Genomic DNA, 19,997 nt, shown 5'->3' on the forward strand with positions numbered 1-19,997 from the left:
AGAGGTTCAGAGAGGTTCGATTACTAGCCCAAGGAAATACAATAAGGACAAGGAGGGGAATTTCAATCTACGTTAGTCTGGCTATAAATCCCCAAATCATTCAATCATGTCACACATGTACTAACTAAGTGAAAAAGAAAAGGAATTCAGAAAATCATAAAGTGACTGATAGTCCTTTCAACATTAAATAAAACTAGTGGCACCAACATTTACATAATCAAGTAATAAACTTCACTAGTAAAATTGGTAATATCCTCAAATTTTAGATTTAGGTAACATTCTTTAAAAGGTTCAAATATCTGGGATGCCTGGATGGCTCAGGAGATTAAGCATCTGACTCTTGACTTTGGCTCAGGTCATGATCTCAGGGTCCTGGGATAGAACCCCAACTCAGGCTCCGCACTCAGTGTGGAGTCTGCTTGGGGTTCTCTCTCCCTCTCCCTCTGCCGCTCTCTCCTACACTCTCTCTAAAATAAATAAATCTAAAAATAAATAAATAAATAAAAAATAAATAAAATAAATAAATCTTTGAAAAAGAAAAAAGTTTCAGGGATCTTATACTTTGTTATTAGAAATATTAAAATGAAAATATTAAAATAAACCTGAGAAATACTGTTTTCATGTGGCTCTACCCTAGATTTCCATGACTATCTTCAATTTTAAAAGCATCACTTGGTCTCCATCTCGCCAGCACTAAGTTTTCGAAAATGATCCACGAAGTGGAAAATCTAAGCACTTGCTAGCTCAAGCTGCCTAGGCAATGGTAAGCGAATGTGTCAGGTCAAACACCTCATGCTTCTATGAAGTGAGGAGCATGGATTACAGAGCCAGACTTGTGGTCCAAACTCCGAAATCCACTACCTCGCAGATGTGCTATACAGGGCAATCACTTAACCTCTCTGTGCCTTATTTCCTCAACTGTAGAGTGGGTGGGCATGAAGATGAAGAGGTACTACTTAGAAGAGTGAGTGGTCCTAGTATGTACCCTAAATTCTGGCTAGTAAACTGTCATACTAGTAAATGAGAAAGGTATTTCCAATCAGTGATTCAGCTTTCAGTAAATGGTGCTGCAACAACTAGCAGCCACTGAAAGGAATAAATCTAGGTCCCTAATTCACCCTACTCTCCAGAATAAATTTCAGATAGTTAAAGAACAAAATGTTAAAAACAAAGCTATAAATGTAAAGTTTCAAACTGAACAGAATATACCTATGGTATTAGGAAAAGGGGACTGCTTAAAACTACATTAAAAAGGGCAAAACCCATAAAGGGACAGACTAGAAAAATACTTGATTCATGTCCAGAGTACACACACACATACAAGCACATGTATGATAACCAAGGCAGTACTTTTTGTAATAGCAAAAAACAAAAATATCACAAAACCAAAAGCAAGAACCCAATATCCATCAGTCTGGAGTGGGGAAACTATATCAAGCCCACACCATGAAACCCATACAATTTCAAAAGAAAAATAAAAACCTTATGAACTGACACAGAAAGAACCTAAAACATAGCATTTATGCAGCAAAGAAAATGAACCCTAAAGCTATATATATTCTCTACTAGAACATGCATCCACCATATGCATGTGTGCATGTATGTAAACATGGATATATGTATATATGAATGAATGTAATGCATAAATAAAAATCTGGGGGGAATACAAGCTACAGATGGGGATTACATTGAGAAGAGGACTGGTTTGGGAGTGCTAGTCAAAAGAGACCTTTGTGTTATCCATAATGTTTTGAGTTTTACAATGAGAATATATATACTCATACATGACTTATGTAATTAAAATTCTAAAAATATAAAAATACCCACACCAACTTGCCTAAATTTCCCTATAATTCCAAGAAACTTTCATTATATTTATAATTTCTGCGCCTTTGAAGCTCAGGGTGGGGCCTCTTGGCTGGAGGTAGAGGACCCAGGAAAGCATGTTTGGGGCATCTCTCATGGGGGTTTAGAATTTAACTGGAGGTCTGGAGCCATGGAAAAGCATCCTAAGAGACAAAGTGAGAAGGGAATAAGAAAGAGATTTAAGGACTAGAAAATGAGTACTGAGAACCTTTCCACTCCACTATCATCATCTTTCACAAATAAGCTGACACCTTCATTTAGTATTTGGCTGGTCTGGTGATTAAAATGGATTTATTTCGCTCTGGAAGGCCCCTGTTGTTTGAGGAAAACCCAACAAAGCTACTAAATAACCCATTCTTCTTTAAAATCTTTCAAAGAGCAGAGGACAAGCCCTTCAAGTCTATGTAGTGTAATACAGAAAAGAAAACAAACCACCATTTTCTTTCCAGTGGATAATCAGGTAGGAAACATTTTGGAAGTTACAAGTGCCCTCCAAAAGTAGATTTACCAAAAAAAAAAAAAAAAAAAAAAAGTAGATTTACAGAAGTCCCCAGTATGTTGAGGATTTCACACTCAGAAGCACTGGTCAAAGAAGACTATATACCAGTGGAACTTTCAATCTAAAAGATCTGCAAGAAAACAATTTTGTGTGCCTATTAAATGAATTTGGAAACACTGCTATTGAATATTGAGCAGACATAAAAGAGTATTTATAAAAATATTTGTAGGGATGTCTGGGTGGTTCAGTCGGTTAAGGGTCTAATTCTTGGTCTCAGCTTGGGTCGTGATCTCAGGGTCATGGACTGAGCCCCACATCGGGTTCTGTGCTCAGCATGGAGCCTTCTTGGGGTTCTCTCTCCCTCTCTCTCTGCTCCTCTCTCCCCCACTTTCACTCTCTCAAATAAATAATACATATGTAGATTATAAAATAACAACAAATTCCCAAGTACCATCATCCCACTAAAGAGAACATCACTATTTCCTTTGAAGTTCCCATGGACTCTACTGTTATGTCCCATTCCCTCCATTAATTTTTTAACATTCCTTTGCTTTTTGTCAGCTTTACCACCTTCTTGTATCCTTAGAATATGTATTATTTTGTTTTTTAAATAAATTTTAAAAAGTAATTAATTAATTAATTTTCTGTAAATTGACACTGTAAGTATTCTGGAATTTGGGCTCAAATATTATAGGTCAGAAAGCTACCCGTGCTGTTTTAACTACAATTCATGTATTTTCACAATTGCACAGAATTCTAAGCATGAACATACCACAATTTTTCCATTCTACTGCCAATAACACAATAACATTTTTTTTCTAATCCTTAACAATGACAAACAGTGCTTCTATGAACATTCTTGTGCGTGACCCGTGGTCCATTCAGAGTCAAAAATTTCTCTTCAAAATATGGGTGAAAGTAGAATTGCTCAGTGTTATGTTATAGGCACTCTGAACTTCACTAAGTAATGCCAAACTGCTTCCAAAATAGTTGTACTGATTTATATTCCAGATACTCCCTAGCTTCAGAAGCTGTTTTTTTTTTATTTAATCCTTGTCAATTTGATAAGAGTTGTCATCTCTGTGATTAATTTGCATTTCTCTGATAATTCATGTGACTGAAGTTTTCTTCACATATTAGAGGTCAAGAGGGCTTTCTACTTTTATGAAATGCCTGTCAAATCTTTTGTCCTTTTTTCTATTGAGTTTTCTTCTTATTTGATTCATAAGGTCTTAAGATTATAGTTTGGATAGTAATCTTTTTCTATTTATATATATTAACAAATGTCTTCCTCCCAGTTTGTACTTTAGTCTTCACTCTGTAGTAGATTTTGCTGAACACTAGCTAGTTGAAAGAATACAAATACTATGGTCTTTATTTTCTTGGTGAAATACAAGGTTAAGTTAGGCAAGAATGAAGAAGACACAAGCAGAACAGGATGCCTGAAAGAAATGATGCATGTCTGGAACTGCCACTACCAACAATGGTAGAAAGAATCACTTAGAAATAAGGAAAGACCCCCTCCCCTCCCCCCAGGACCAGGGGAGTAGCGAACACTGGTGCAGTGAAGATGAAGTGGAGAAAGCAACACTGCTGATTGACATGGTTAAGAAAAGATAAGAACTTACAAAGTCAAGAGAGACTAGGGCCTGCTATGGCACACCAATGAAAGCAATCTGATTTGCCCTCCGTATTTCCTGAGAAAGCAGATAGGATGACTAAGGCTGATTTGGTTTGAACAGTGTTGGTTCTATCAGCCTGTTTGGTCAGATGAGGGTCCAGCAAGCTATAGTCCACAGGTCCAACCTACATACCACAGCACATGGAGGTGGCACAGGAGTAAACAACCATTTTTATGTTTTTAAATGGTTTTTTAAAAAAATTATTTCATGATACATGAAAATTATACAAAATTTAAATTTCAGTTTCCATAAACAACGTTTTATTGGCACACAGTCATGGTCATGTCTGATCCTGAATTTTCTTTGCATTCCTAGAATAACACTCAAAAGATAAATGAGCGTATAGTTTTCCATTTCCGCACAGTCTTTTTATCTTGCTTAACAAGATTACTTTGACCTCAGCAAATAAGCTGTGAACAGCTTTTACTCTTCCCTTTTCCTCAATAATTTGGGCAGGAACTAAACTGTTCCTTCAAAATTCGGTAGAACTCATCCAAAAACTCCAAAGAGTTCCTTTGGGAGGGGAGGGTCTTCAACACTTCAATTATTTAAATATATTTTTTGTCCTATTTATATCTTGTTTCTTCTTATGCCAATTTTGATGTTTTATATTTAGGAATATATTACTGTTTGCAAAACTGTTATTTTTACAATTCTTTATTCTGGCTCTATTATTGAGTCTGTAGTTATTTACTCTATTTTGGTCTATGCTTTACTTTTCTGCCTTAACTTCTTTTTTAATTAGTTTGCCAGCAATCTATTCATATCTTTCCAAAGAATCAGTTTTTTGCTTTGTTAATCTTTCATAAACTCAACTCAGAAAACTGAAGTGTTTCTCTACACCAATAAAACTAACTGATGTCACTGAAAGATACCATGAACAACCACCATGACCTAAGAAAAAATTAAGAATTAACTAAAAATATGTATCCCTCTTGTTGAGAAGGACATTTTTAAACTCTAACAAAAGACACAAAAGATTATCTGAATACATGGAAACCTATAACATGTTCTTAGGAGGAACAGTTTACTATGCCACTTTTACCCAAATTAACCTCTCCCTTCAATTAAATCCCAATAAAAATCATAGTTGTAATTTTTAAGACACTTAACAGACATATTCTAAAATCTATGTGGAAGAATAAAAGTCCATAAACAGCTATGTTAACTTTGAGAAAAAAATGAGAGGGATCTAGCCCAACCAGGTATTAAGAAAGGCTACAAAACCACATGGATAAAAAAATGTGACCTTGCTGCAAGAACACATAAAAAGACTAACAAATCAGAATAAGGTTCAGAGACAGATCCTTGTGCCTTGAGCATAATATATATGCAAGGCAAGATGAATCAATGAGTAAACGATAGATGTGTTTAGTGGATGGTGTGGTCAAAACTGACTTATTACATGGGAAGAAAAATAAATATACCTGGAGTCCCACCTAATAGCAAATACAAATTTAGACTCTAGACCAAGTCACAAATCAGGAATTTATGAAATTATGCCTGAAACTGGACACCTGTTTTTGTAAATAAAGTTTTATCAGAAAAAGCCATGTCTATTCATTTAAAACACATCTGTATCTACTTTCACACTCCCATGGCAGAGCTGAAGAGCTGTGACAGAGACCACCTGGCTTGCAAAGTTTGACATATTTCCTAACTAGCCCTTTAAGAAAATGTTTGCTGACTCCTATTTTAGATGAATTAAAGACTTAGTATGAAATGTAAAACTATAAAATCAACATTAGAAAATATATCAACATATCTTTTGACCCTGGTGTGGGGAAGAATTCTTAAATTATAAACCAAAAGGCAAAAACCTCTTTGAGCTGATTACACAGAAATTAAGGATTTCTGCTCAATAAATATCAGAGATGAAGGGAACTGATAAAAGACTGAGAAGTTATTTGCAAAGTCCAAAACCACCAAGAGACCAACACCTCTACTGTGTAAGAAATCCCTATAACTTAATGAGGAAGCAAGAACCCCAAAAGAAAAGTATGTAACTTAAGCAATTTGCAGAAAAAGAAATCTAAATATATAATAAGCAAAGGAAGAGATGTTCAAAACCTTTAGTGATCAGAGAAATGCAAATTAAACCAACCAAGAGATGTCATTTTATACCTTCAGATTTGCTAAAATTAGTCAGGTATATAATGCCAGCTGATGGCACTATACAGAAACCTGGTTTCTCCCAATTTTGGTATTAATTATCAAAACCAACAAAAATGAAAAATCACTGTGTTGGAAATAAAACCTAAGTAGCAGCAAAATCTAATAGATGTGTATTTATATTCAGTCACCCTCTTATTCAAAATAGATATTAAGCAATCATTTGCCGACTTGAGTATACAGCTATGAGTGTATTGACACAAATTGCATTAAGAAATAAATATAGCTAAAATATTCTTATTTTGGTTAGTTTTCTCAATTCAAGTGTCTGCATGTCAAAAAATTAGCCAGAAGAAATTTAAATGTTTTATTGCTAACCTGGATAGAAATTTTTCCTTGAAATTATGTACACTTATGTTTTTTATAACACTGCAGTATTTAAAATCACTGGCCTATTTTATTCTTGGGTGACTTGAAATTAGGTAACATGGGTACAAATGATTAGAGATAAATAGAAGTAGAATGACATTTCTCCCGCTCTCTGACCTTTTACAATGATTTATGTCAATAAATACACATATCTGCACACTACTTACAACCTCTTAAGGGGCTGTTTCTTCTTTCCTCCTCTGTTCGTGGTGTGTCCACGATCACAACAGTGGCCCCCATCAAAAACACTGGCACTCCCTTTCAAGCCTCTCTGTGGCCACCACAGTGAATAAAACCAATTCAAATATTTTCCTTTTGCCGTAGTCCTTAGGTCATGTCCAAGCACAGCCACTACTGTAGCTCGGGTCCCAGCTTCAAGTTCAGATCATAGGCAAGGCCTCTTCCTTCCTCTTCCTGCCTCTCCCTTTCCCCTGCTTCTCCCTTCTTCCCTCCCTTGTTTTTCCCTTTCTTTCATCTGCACTCCTCCCCATCTCCACTAGTATTTTCTGAGTATCTGTTATGATCCAGTACTGCTTTGTTGATGGGAATATAGCAGTGATGAAGACAAAGTCCCCGTGCTTTCAGAGTTTTCTATTGGTTTACAGATACCTATACTCAGCTATTAAAATGAATTTTTCCATTGGACTGCTTTGCCTCTTGCCAATCCCATTCAAAATGATCTATTTTCCACAGCCTGCAGGGAGAAAGTCCATATTTTCCGGTCGGCCTTCCAAGATCCTCTAGGACTGGGCTCCACTCTGTCTTTCCAGCTGAATCTCCATCCCTTCACTAGGCATACCCTGTGCTTTGGCTAAACCGGAGAACTTGTTTTAAACCCTGTCGATGGCAAATGGATGAGGTACTGTATGATAAGGTTACAGGCTCATGCAGCAACAGAAACCTAATACAGAGTGACACAGAAACACCAAACAGTGAGTGAAGAAAGGATGAAAAAAACAGACGTCTCACCATATCCCACAACTATTTTATGGATGTCATGGCTGTGCCACAGGACAGACACAGAGACATGGGAACAGGGCTCTCCTCCCAAGGCAAGGTATACCAGTCCCTCTGGGAAAAAGTGACTATCCCGACACAAAAGGAGGCCTTTGAACAGGACTTAATGTATCCTGGAGGCTACGAACCAACCAGAAGGGAAATGTCCTTCCTGGGGCAGCAGCAACCTGCTGCAGACCTATGGAAGTGGGCCAGAAGTGAATGGCAACGTAAGCCTCTACAGTCCACTGCTCAGGCAGAAATCAGCAGCAGCACAGAGAAGCAGCCCATTTCTGGCAGAGTCAGATGGAGGAAGCGGCTGCCGCACTCTCCAGTCTCAGCAGGACACATCTAAGTCCTGGCGCAGCCAGCACAGCAGAAACCAGAACTCACTGAACCCAAGGTGGAGCTGAGGCCTCGTCCAGAGTTAAGAAAAGGCAAAGGGAATGAGCCTGAGGACTGTATGAAGTGCACACAGGGTAGCACAGGGGAAGAGCTGCACGTAGCTAGAGGATCCTCTCAAGTGGCTAATCTCTAGTAGGTTGGGGAGATTTGTGTCCTAACAATTTGTATCCACGAAGAAAGTGTAATTTTATTTTGTAGCCGTAGGCAGGGAACATCAAGGACCTATGGATTATATTTTCACTTTTTTAATGACAATTCTCACTGTCAAATTTGTGTGCCTACCTCCTTCCCTTCTTAGATAGGGAGCTCTTTTAAAGCAGAAACTATGTCCCCTAGAAGATAAATTTCCCCATGAGTTTCTGTGCCCTTTGCTGTTTTTTACAAGTTGTTCTATTTCCCACCGAACCTTGCAGAGCGAGTCATCACAGAGAAGTACAAAAACAATGTGTTCAATGAGTAAGTGAACTGATCTTTACCTTCCAGGTGAAGTGTGATCAGTGCTGAAAATAATCCTACAGGGGAGATTACACTACTGTCACATTCATTGTAAGAATAAAGTGCATATACAATTAGGTCCTTAAACAAAACAAAATCAACTTACTAGTAATCATTGCTCCAGTTACGGAAGCCAGAAATCCGATGCTGACTGCAATGAGCGAGATTACTCTCCCCTGCCTATGCCTCTGCAGCATGACAAACATCAACACGCCCGCAGCACCATGGACAAACAGAGAGGAGAAGAGAGCCCACAGAAAGATCCAGTACCACATCTCTGAAAGGAAAAGCAGAGTGTTAATAGTTCTGTCGAAAACATCCTAGAAAATTCGGTTTAGCAAATAGTGCACACCCACGGTTTGGAGGAAGGGTAAATTAAATACCAAATATAAAAAATGCCCAGTACAGTGCCTCACATGTAGTAACACTAAATAAACGTTAATGACAATCATCATCACTAACGCTCAATGAGGAAGGAGTTCCAGGACGTCAGAACATTAAGGCTACACTCTAATATGCTCTAAGTGTCTCCGTCATATAGCTGTAATCACATTAATGTGTATAACATACCCCTAATAGATTTGTAAATCTCTTGGAATAAAGTTAATTAATTGCTGTTTGACATATGATTTTCTATTTTCTCAATTTTACATACTAAAGTATCACTCAGAATTTTTCTTTTTATTCTTTGCCTCAGGTCATTTTAATAGTCCTTACCCAGACCTTTGCAAGCTCCATTGTTCTTTCTTCGATGTGTCCATAATTACTGTTCATTTTCGTGTAGGTTATGATTGATGAGCCCACCTTCCATTCTGTCTCCCTAGCACTCATTCCCTTCCTGCACCCACCTCATCAACTCGTACAGCTCCTGCAGGCTTTGCTGCATCCTTGCATTGACTCCATCTCCCTGCCCAAGCCTATGGTGAGGTACATCAGGGGAGGCAACTGATCCAACTACGCCCATCACTCCCTTTCCCTGGGAATTCTGGATTGGGACCAAGGAACCTCAGTCTTTGAGTAGCTGAAGGATTGGTGAAGAGCCATATCATCATCACATGATGGGAGCCATGGAACAGGATGAAAGAAAAATGGATCCATCAAAGACAAGAGACAACCAAATCCTTTATTCCAGTGATTCCTGCCATAGGACTATCCTTAGTTCCAACGTAACATTCCAGTTTCCTCGCAATAAAATTCCTTTTTATTTAAACTAGTTCAGGTAAGTCTTCTGTTACTTATGGCTCTAAGAGCTGACTCCAAAATGTTTGGATGTCACCTTGAGGATCGTCCTTGGTATGCAAACATTCTATAATACAAAATATCTTTTATCCATGCTAGCATTCTCTATCAAGTGTTAAAGAAAAGTCAATAAAACAGTCATGAAATAAAGAGGACAAAAATAGATAGATTAAAATGTATTTGTCCTAACATCACTAAAGTACAGATATATACTGTTGACAGGAATGTAAAATGGTGCAGCTGCTATGGAAAAGTACAGTAGTTCCCCCAAAAAAGTTTAAAAAAGAACTATCATACAATCCAGTAGTTCCATTTCTGGGTATATATCCAAAAGAAGCAAAAGCAGGATCACAGAGAGATATTTGCACATCCATGCTCACAGCAACATTATTCACCATAACCACCAAGAGGAAGCAGCTCAAGTGTCCACCAACGAATGAATGAATAAATAAACTGTGGACTGTACCTACTACAATGGAGTATTACTCAGCTTTAAGAAGGAAAGAAACCCTGGCACATGCCACAACAGGGCTGAACCTTGACTTTATACTGAGGTAAGCCAGCCACAAAAAGATAAATACTGTATGATTTCATTTACATGTGGTATCTACAGCAGTCAAATTCATAGAGAGAAAACAGACCAATGGTTGCCAGGGGCTTGGGGGAGAGAGAAATGAGAAGTTGCTGTTTAGTGGGTACAGAACTGCAGTTCTGCAAGACGAAAAAGATGTGATCTGTTATACAACAATGTGAATGTACTGAACACTACTGAACCATACACTTAAAATAGTTACGATGGTAAACTTTGTTTTTTAACTACACTTAAAAAATATAAACTGAATTTTCAAAGTATGGATATAAATTTCAAAGGTAATTATTTTACATCATGACCATAAATGAGGAACAAACAAAAGACTTGTGAAGTGGGCCGCCTGGGTGGCTCAGTCAGGTAGATGCCCAACTCTTGATTTCAGCTCAGGTCATGATCTCAGGGTTCTGGGATTAGGGCTGGCTCCATGCTCAGTGGGGAGTCTGCCTGTCCTTGTCCCTCTGCTCCTCGCCCCTCTCCCCTGTGTGCGCTCTCTCAAATAAATAAACTCTTTTTAAAAAAACTCACAGAGGAAGGAAAGAAGGAGTGGATATAAAAAAGGTAAATACCAGGAGTCTTTGTGGCAATGGAGCTATTCTATAGTTTGACTGTAGTGGTGGATACACATATGAGTGACAAAACCATAGAGAAATAAATACACACACATAATAAATACACACACACATACACAAGTAATATTAGCGAACTCTGAGTAAGGTTGGTGGGTCAATGTCACTATCATGGTTTTGATATTACACTGTGGTTCCCAAGATGCTCCCAATGCATAAACTGGGTAGAAGGTACATGGGTTCTCTCCACATTATTTGTTAACAAAAGGCATGTGACTCTTAATCATCTCAAAGTAAAAAGTTTAATTTTTTTTTAAAAAGAATGATATACAGAAAACAGATGTAAAAAATAAAAGCCTTTTCACCCTGCCAAATTCTTAAGAATTAACACTTAGAATGGACTCAGTTAATGTGAAAACACTGGAAGGAAGAGACATCGGATATATTTTCCAGTATTTGCTGAAGTACCATGCATGCTTCCAATGGCATGAGAGAAAGACACTGGTCATTAAGGAAAAGTAGACGAAGCTTGCATCTTACGGTTTTTCTCTTCTAGCTTTCAGGAGAGTAGTGTTTTCATGCTGTCACTCCCAAACAAATAGCTTCAATTTATAATAAATGCATGAAAGAAAAGGCTTATTAACGTGCTCAGAAGATGTGTCTATTTTAAAAGATAAAATTTTTCGAAGTGATCCTTAAAAAGTAGGAGTATAAGGGAATAATAACATGGGGGCATTTTCGTCAAGGGAGCTCTGAGACCAAAAAGGCTCTATAGCAATAGGCACATACTCATAAGCAGCCAGTCATCTGCCTTGTGTCCCAAGCCCACTTTTGACAGCTTACCAGATTTGCCCCACAAAGCACTTTTCTTTGCTGTCCTTGAAATACAAAAAGAGTGAAAAAATTCTTGACTCCATCTAAGACGAGTGAGAGACTGTAAGTAATGGTGTCTGCCTAGAGACTCCACAGTTACTGGCCTCAACAATAAATCTGCCTGATCATTTGAAAATGTAAAATTTTATGTTTAATGTTTTATAAAGCCCCAAGATATCAAAGAATCAAACAACTAAAATAGAACCTCAAATGGTCCTCTAATAACTAGGCCAGGTTATCCCTTAAGCAGACTGAGCATGAACTACCTAAACTCAAATCTATTTTCATGTTTCTAGCTTTTTAAAACAATCTTATTTATTTATCTTGGAAAAAATTGAACTCTGCTAAGAATATCTGTAACTAACAGGTTTCATGTTATCACTATGGTTGTGAATTACCTGATAGATGCACACAACCTGGTCCGTGGACAGGGCCTCTGGAGATCTTGTTCTATTCTGCATAAGCAAGTCTGTCTAAAGCCCTGCTCGCTACTGGCAAACACAGGAAACCTACCGGGTTAGTTCAGGTGAAGAGAACTGCAGGATCCCAAGAGCAGAGCAAGAACAGATGTCCAAGAGCCCTGGAGGAAGGGCAGGTGCTAAGAGGACTGGCGTGGGATACCACCACTTTTCCTTAAACTGTCTAGGCCATCCAGCTAACGTGGACATCCACAGGCCCAGTGCTCCCGGTCTACCCACATCCCACCTAATCCAAGCTTCCAGCAATTGAGCAACAGTGAAAGGAGGATAGGCCAGAGGGAGACTTTGCTAATGCTAAGCAAGATGCGAAACAAAATTTTAAAAATACAGTGCACAAAATAGAACACTATGAAGTCTGCCATCCATACAATCACCTTCATTCATGAAAGGAAATATTCCTTCTTCCTGGGCACACCTTATAAAGTCCTCTCATTATTTTTCTCTGTTAAAATCTGTCCAATAATCTTCATCCTAAACGAATTTTGCCTGGATTGTTACACTGGAGAGCTGTGATGTGTCTCGGCCTCCAAACAATACTAGAAATAGCCCTGCTCCCAATCTGTATCTCTCATCAGCCCCCGTTGCCAAGTAGCTCAAAAATTATCTTCTGTACTTTTGTTTTTAATCCTTGGACAAAATTATTTATGAGAAATGATTTTCTCTAGATGTCTAAAATATATTAACTGAGTAAAAACAAGTCAAAGAATGGTACATACCGTATGATCCTATTTGCTTAAAAATACGTTTGCATATGTACAGAAAATGCACAAATGGAAAGCTTGCCAATGGCTATCTCTTAAAGATAGGAGATGTATGATATTATTTTATACTTTCTTCATTTTTTATTTTTTAAGCACCTGCCTGAAAAATACTTTTTAAATTTTGCCACATACTATCTTTAAAAAATAATTTTTCATTCTAAAATTCATCAAAGAAGATCTCTACTAGGCCAAAGGCTCTCAACCCGGGCTGCTCACGAGAATTTCCCATTGAACAACTAAAGCAATCTCCAGAGGTAAGACCTAAACAACAACATTTTCATCAACTCTACCAAATAATAACACGCAAGAGAAATAGAAATCACTACTCTAGGCTACAGTTACGTCAGAGATACTTATTAAAAAATCCAAAGTCATAAAAACAAAACCATCTCATTAGACAAACACAAAATTTTTTTAATCCCAGAGAATAGGGCAGCCCGGGTGGCTCAGCGGTTTAGCGCCGCCTTCAGCCCAGGGTGTGATCCTGGAGACCCAGGATGGAGTCCCACATCGGGCTCCCTGCATGGAGCCTGCTTCTCCCTCTGCCTGTGCCTCTGCCTCTCTCTCTCTCTCTCTCTCTCTCTGTGTCTCTCATGAATAAATAAATAAAATCTTTAAAAAAATTTTTTAAATTAAAAAAAATCCCAGAGAATATCTCACTCTTCTAATAAAATCATTAAAGATACTGAACCATTACTGTGTGCTCAATATACTCTGAGCCTCAAGCTGAAAATACCATGCCAGTATGACCATACTTTGAAGCTGTATTATTTCTACCTTCTTTATAGAAATGGTCCACATTATATGTTTAAATAGTCTATGTTCACACTAAGTTATCTCAAGCTCTGTTCTCATTCCAGCAGACCTAAGGTATGGAAGTCACTTCCCTTAGTTTCCAATCTCAGTGGTTTCTCAATTTGGGGATGTGTCCCACATAGGTGGCTTACTAGACTCTCAGGGAGATGATGCATTTATAATTTGAAAAAAGTCCCCTAGATCAGAGGTCAGCAAAGTAGGGTCCATGAGCTAAATAAACCTGGCCTACCACCTATTATGTATAGCCTGTGAGCTAAGAACAGTGTCTATATTTTGAAGTGGTTGAAAATCAAAAGAACAGTATTTCACAACACATCAAAATTACACAGATTTTGAATTTCAGTGTCCATAAAATTTTACTGAAACACAGTCAGACTCATATATAGTGTCAATGGCTACTTTCAAGCTATGAAAGTGAAGCTGAGTAGTTATAACAGAGATCATATGGCCTGCAAAGCTGAAAATATTTACTGTAGAACTTTAATTAATTTAATACAGTACTTTCATATGTTAGCAAGGGCTAACATTGTGAGTGTTTAGTTAATGGTACTTTGATGGCATTTATTCTAATATGCCAGGTTCTTCAGAGCATAGTATATAGCTGATGTTATGGGGAACAGAAGCCTGAACAAGAAGAATAATATCAAGAAAGGTCCCAAAAGAATTCACTGTCACCTAGTAATTTTTAAAAATTATTTTAATTTAACCAATTGATAAGCATATTGGAGGTAGAAGAGGGTAAAGGAAATAGGAAATGGGCAGCTGAAGGCTCAGCACTGCCTTCAGCCCAGGGCGTGATCCTGGAGACCCAGGATCACGTCCCCCATCAGGCTCCCTGCATGGAGCCTGCTTCTCCCTCTGCCTGTGTCTCTGCCTCTGTGTGTGTGCCTGTCTCTAATGAATAAATAAATCTTAAAAAAAAAAAAAAAAAAAAAGAAAGAAAATAGGAGAAACAATCCACTGTCAAGAAACAAAGCAATCAACAGAACCAAACTCAAAAATGACTCAGATTTCACAACAACCAGATAAGGACTTTAAAATTACTATAATTTACATGTTAAAGGCTATCATGGAAAAGGTGGAAAACTGACATGAACAGATGCGGAATTTTAACAGAAAAATGGAAATTCCAAGTAAAAGCCCAATGGAAATACCAGAATTTTTTTTTTAAATCAATAATAAAAATCGTAATATCTGAGATGAAAAATTCCTGTCAGGTCTTGCCAACAGACCTGACACAGTTAAGCAAAGAATCAACAAACTTACAGATGGGCCAAAAAAAATTATTCAAACTAAAATATGAGAGAAAAAAGAATAGGACAAAAGGAGGAGGATACATTAAAAAATGAGTTCATCCATCCAAGAGCTAGGGAACAATTTCAAATGGTTTAACTTACTTGTAATTGGAGTCCCAGAGGAGAATAAAAAGAGAACGGAGAAGAAAAATATTTGAAGGGATAGTGGCCGAAAATTTTCTAAAAATAATGAAAGATACCAAACCACAAATCTAAGACTCCCAGAGAATCTCAAGCAAGATAAAGACTTCCCAAAATAACCGAAACACAATAAAATAAAAATAAGCCACATACAGATACCAAAATATATCATAGTGAAATGACTAAAACTCCAAGATAAAGGGAAAATATTGAAAGGGGAGAGAATACTTTACATATATAGAAACAGATAAAAAGATACAGCAAACTTCTTTTCAGAAACTACCAAATCAGAAGACAATAGTGACTTTTTTTTTTTTTTAAAGACTTAAAGGGGAAAAAAACCCTATAAAGCCAAAAATCTATATTCAGGAGAAATAGCTTTTAAAACTGAAGGTGAAATGAAGATTTTTTTTCAGAAGGAAAAAAAGCTGGGAGAATTCATTGCCAGCAGACCTACAAGACATACTAAAGGAAACTCTTCAGACAGAGGGAATATGATAGTAAATAGAACCTTAACTCTACACAAAGAAATGAACAAAAATAAAGTTAAAATAAAGGTAAATGTAAAGAACAATTTTTTATTTTTAGTCATTCTTACTATATTAACCAGATTTAAAAATGAGTTGCTGTATTTATCCACTTGAAACCTCATTTAACATAGAAGTTGAAACTATAGTAAATATTTAATAGCTGTCTGCTTCTGCTTCTGAAAGAGAGCAAAAACCAAAAACACTAGTTTTTAAATTTAATAGTGATACTTAAAAGGGCTGCCGTAATACATCGCCTTTCTCAAAGCTTATGGCAACACTTATTACCCACTTATACTAAATTACCCTTTTGCCAGCTAATTATATAATTTCAAACTGTAAATTACAGTACTTATCATTGAGTAGTAAAAGAAATTTCTTTTTAAAAGCAAGTTTTTTAAATTTAAAACAATCAGAATATTACTGCTTTAAAGAAATCAGGTGAAGGCCATTTTAAATAGTTCAGACTTCTATAGTCAAGCCATAGTACTGTCTTCCTAAAAGATGTCAATTTGTTCTTCCTCATAATTGATCCACTACTCAGTTATAAAAGTATAAGAATTAAATGTCAAAATCTGAATCTATTATGAAATTATAACATAGCCTTATACAATGGTTTCAATTGTTATTACTTATATGCCTTCAAGTATCTTAAATTATACATGCCATACTAAAAAAGTCAGTAACAACATGTTTGTTTGAATCAGTCACTGATCTAAAGAAAATTTCTCAGCAATTGATAAAATGTTTTACAATCTCATGATACAGTATTTTCAAGGGATACTGAACAGTGAAAAATGTGAACTTTTTACATCACTGAGCATTAACTTATGATGAAATTCTCAATGTAACAAATTCTTAAATCTAAAGAAAGGACCGAGTGAATGACAGACCAGAAAATAAAAGCACAACTGAGAAAATCCAACAAGTGATGCACCACAGCTTGGATATCACTGACAGTAACCCTGTGGAAGCAGTTATGCCACACACAGATAAGCAAAACAAAGTAAAACAAAGACATAATTCCAGACCTGGAAGGGATCTGCAGACACTGAATCCAGAGTTTCCTAAACAAGTCCTAAGAAGGCTTAATCCTAAGAGCTATTAAATGGTGCTCAGAGAACAAAGATTTTCTAGGTCCTAAGCCTCACACTTCCGAATCAGCCTATTAAAAGTCTGAGGAAGCCCCACTTGAAAAGAAAGTCTCTTATTTTTAAAGATTAAAGAAACAAGTTTATATGCAAATTGATAAGTGCTTTTCTTAACTCATAGTTAACTAAACTTTTCCCTCTGAACTTTCTAATTTCTAAATCAGCTTTCCCTTAACATCAACATGAGAGCTGCTGGCATCAGACTGCATTACACACAAGAAACCAGAGCGTGGGAAACATGGTTTGTCTAACATGCAAAAACCAAGTAGTTGTAGTCAAGTATGAAACTCAGCTTCTTGACCCATAAATTTAAGGGTCCTATTGCTTCTTTAGGCTCTCCATTTGCATACAAAAAACTAATAGAACGCAAATTATTCTGAAGGGAAAAATTCCAGTAACTGCACAGTATCTAAGTGTTTACATAAATATTGTTAATGTCACATTCTCCCGCATACTTCAGGTCTAATATACCTAAGCCATCTTTTTTTTTTTTTTAAGCCATCTTGAATTTTCAAAATACAACCATTTAATAGGAATTTTTCTTCATAGCTAATAGTTCATATAAAGAACAAATTAAAATATTTAAAATATTAATAATAATATTAATAATACATGTTAAAAGACAGTCACTGTTTTAAAACTGGGTATGAGCATCCTCTGGGAAGTAAATGAATTGTTTATACTGAAAATTTTGTAAGTCCTGAGTTATACCAAATTCTCCATTTTAATTTGCTTAATATATCACAACAGCTATGAATTGATCACAGAAAACTTAATTTTTAAAAATCAGGTGTTCCCAATTCTTGACCTCTCAATAACAGAATCACCCAGAAGAGCTAGGTAAAGATGCAGCTTCATAGGCTCTGCTTTCAAAAATCCTAATTCCATAAATATGGACTGGGACCCTGGATCTGCACCTTTAACCAAACTCAGGTGATTCTGATATGCAGCAAAGTTCAGAAACTATGTTGCATTAAAGTAAATGGGAGAGGGGAGGAATTTTATCACGAAAATCCAGTTTCACAACACTGACAAAAACATCTTAACTAGACACTGATTTTTGAGAGTAGTATACAGGTATCCCCTGCTTTTCAAAAGCTTCTACTGTACCACTTCACTCTTACAAAAAAGACCTCCTGGATTATACCCCGAGATTTATAAGAACACATGCAACTGGACCCAGGTAAAAGTTTGGTTCTTCACATTTGTATGAAGGTTGATGAAAAATCTCCTTTTCAAGCTTAATTTATTTAGCTAAGGTTACTGAAATTTGATAGTCTAATGAGACATTTTTCAAGTGTTTCCACTGCCACTGTTTATTCTATGATTAACTTTTATTGCTAAAATATTTAGCCATTAAAAACACAATTAGCCTATCATACCTGATATAATCACATACATTTAATAAAGCGTTAAGTAACGTGGCCACTTCAATTATAGGAGAAGAGATGCATGCAAAATGCTTTGCACAGGATCTTGCACGTAGTAAATATTCAAGGAACATAATCATTTTAGAACTTTGGTATTTCTTAGAATTTCTCATCTGATACTATGGTAAATTCAACATGCTATACACTCTCAGGGCTCTCTTCTTACCTCTGACATGCTTTTTAAAGTATAGTTTAAATATAATGTTACATTAGTTTCAGGTACACAACATAGTGATTGGGCAAGTCTATACATTGTGCTAATACAAGTATAGCTATCGTCTGTCCCCATACAACACTATTACAATACCATTCTAATTCCATATTCTATACCTTTTATGGGGGTGACTTATTCATTCCATAACCAGACGCCTGTTTCTCCCCCTCCCCTTTATCTATCTTGTCCATCCCTCCATCTCCCTCTCCGGCAACCATCAGATTGTTCCCTGTACTTATCGGTCTGTTTCTGCTTGTTGGTTGGTTTGTTTTGGTTTTAGATTCCACATATAAGTAAAACCATAGGTATTTGTCTTTCTCTGACTTAATGGACTTATTTCACTCAGCATAATATCCTCTAGGTCCATCCATATTGTTGCAAATGGCAAGATCTTATTCTTTTTTTTATAGCTAATAATCACATTGCACATATACACCAGGTCTTCTCTATCCATTCATCGATCAATAAACACTTGGGTAACTTCCATATCTTGGCTATTGTAAATAAACTGCAATAACAATAGGGCTGCATGTATCTTTTGGACTAGTGCTTTCATTTTCTTTGGGTAAATACCAGTAGTAGAATCACTAGATCTTACGGTATTTCCATTTTTAAGTTTTTAAGGACCCTCCATACTGTTTTCCACAGTGGCTGTACCAGTTTGCATTCCTACCAACAGTGCATGAGAGTTCTTTTTTATTAACATCCTCACCAACACTTGTTATTTATTGTCGTTTTGATTCTAGCCAGTCTAACAGATATAGGTGCTTAGTCATTGTAGTTTTGATTTGCATTTCCATGATGATGAGTGACATTGAGTATTTTTCATGTGTCTGTTGGCCATCTGTAGATCTTCCTTGGAAAAATGTCTATTTAGGTCGTCCTCTGACCATTTTTTAATTGGATTATTCATTTTTTGGTGTTAATTATGTTCCTTAGATATTTTGGATATTAATCCTTTATCAGATATATCATTTGCAAGTATCTTCTCCCATTCAATAGGTTCCCTTTTCATTTTGTTGATGGGCTTCCTTCGCTGCACAGAAGCTTTTATTTTAGTATAGTCCCAATAGTGTAATTTTGCTTTTGTTTCCCTTGCGCGAGACAAATCTAGAAAAAAATGTTGCCATGGCCAATGTCAAAATGATTACTGCCCCTGTTTTCTCCAGGACCTTCGTAATTTACATCTAACTATTCTTAATCTCAATTTCCTTTCCTGGTTTCACTGCCTCCTCCCTATCCCTGACTCGCCCTTCCTCTTCTGTTTAGGCTTCCTTTTTACAAGACAAATATCTCTAGTTATTTTGACTCTCCATAAGTTATCTTACTTTTCTGGTCCTTCCTTTCATCAAAAAAAAGCAAAGATAATTTACATTACGTCTATTAAAGAGTCAGAATTACAGCTTACACTGTCCTAAGACTTACCCAG

At 36.6% G+C, this 19,997-nt stretch overlaps 1 protein-coding gene across 4 annotated transcripts in view; it reads right to left on the minus strand.

Annotated features, from left to right (window-relative positions):
• The window catches only part of TMEM170B (transmembrane protein 170B), a 49,074-nt gene that overhangs the window by 24,116 nt on the left and 4,961 nt on the right, over positions 1 to 19,997 (minus strand). For all 4 annotated transcript variants that reach the window (XM_072813983.1, XM_072813984.1, XM_072813981.1 and 1 more), the window contains exon 2: positions 8,591 to 8,761. In XM_072813983.1, coding sequence (XP_072670084.1) covers positions 8,591 to 8,761 — 171 coding nt within the window. The remainder of the gene's footprint in view (positions 1 to 8,590; positions 8,762 to 19,997) is intronic.

The sequence above is a fragment of the Canis lupus genome, chromosome 37, assembly GCF_048164855.1.
Source record: "Canis lupus baileyi chromosome 37, mCanLup2.hap1, whole genome shotgun sequence".
NCBI classification, from domain to species: domain Eukaryota; kingdom Metazoa; phylum Chordata; class Mammalia; order Carnivora; family Canidae; genus Canis; species Canis lupus.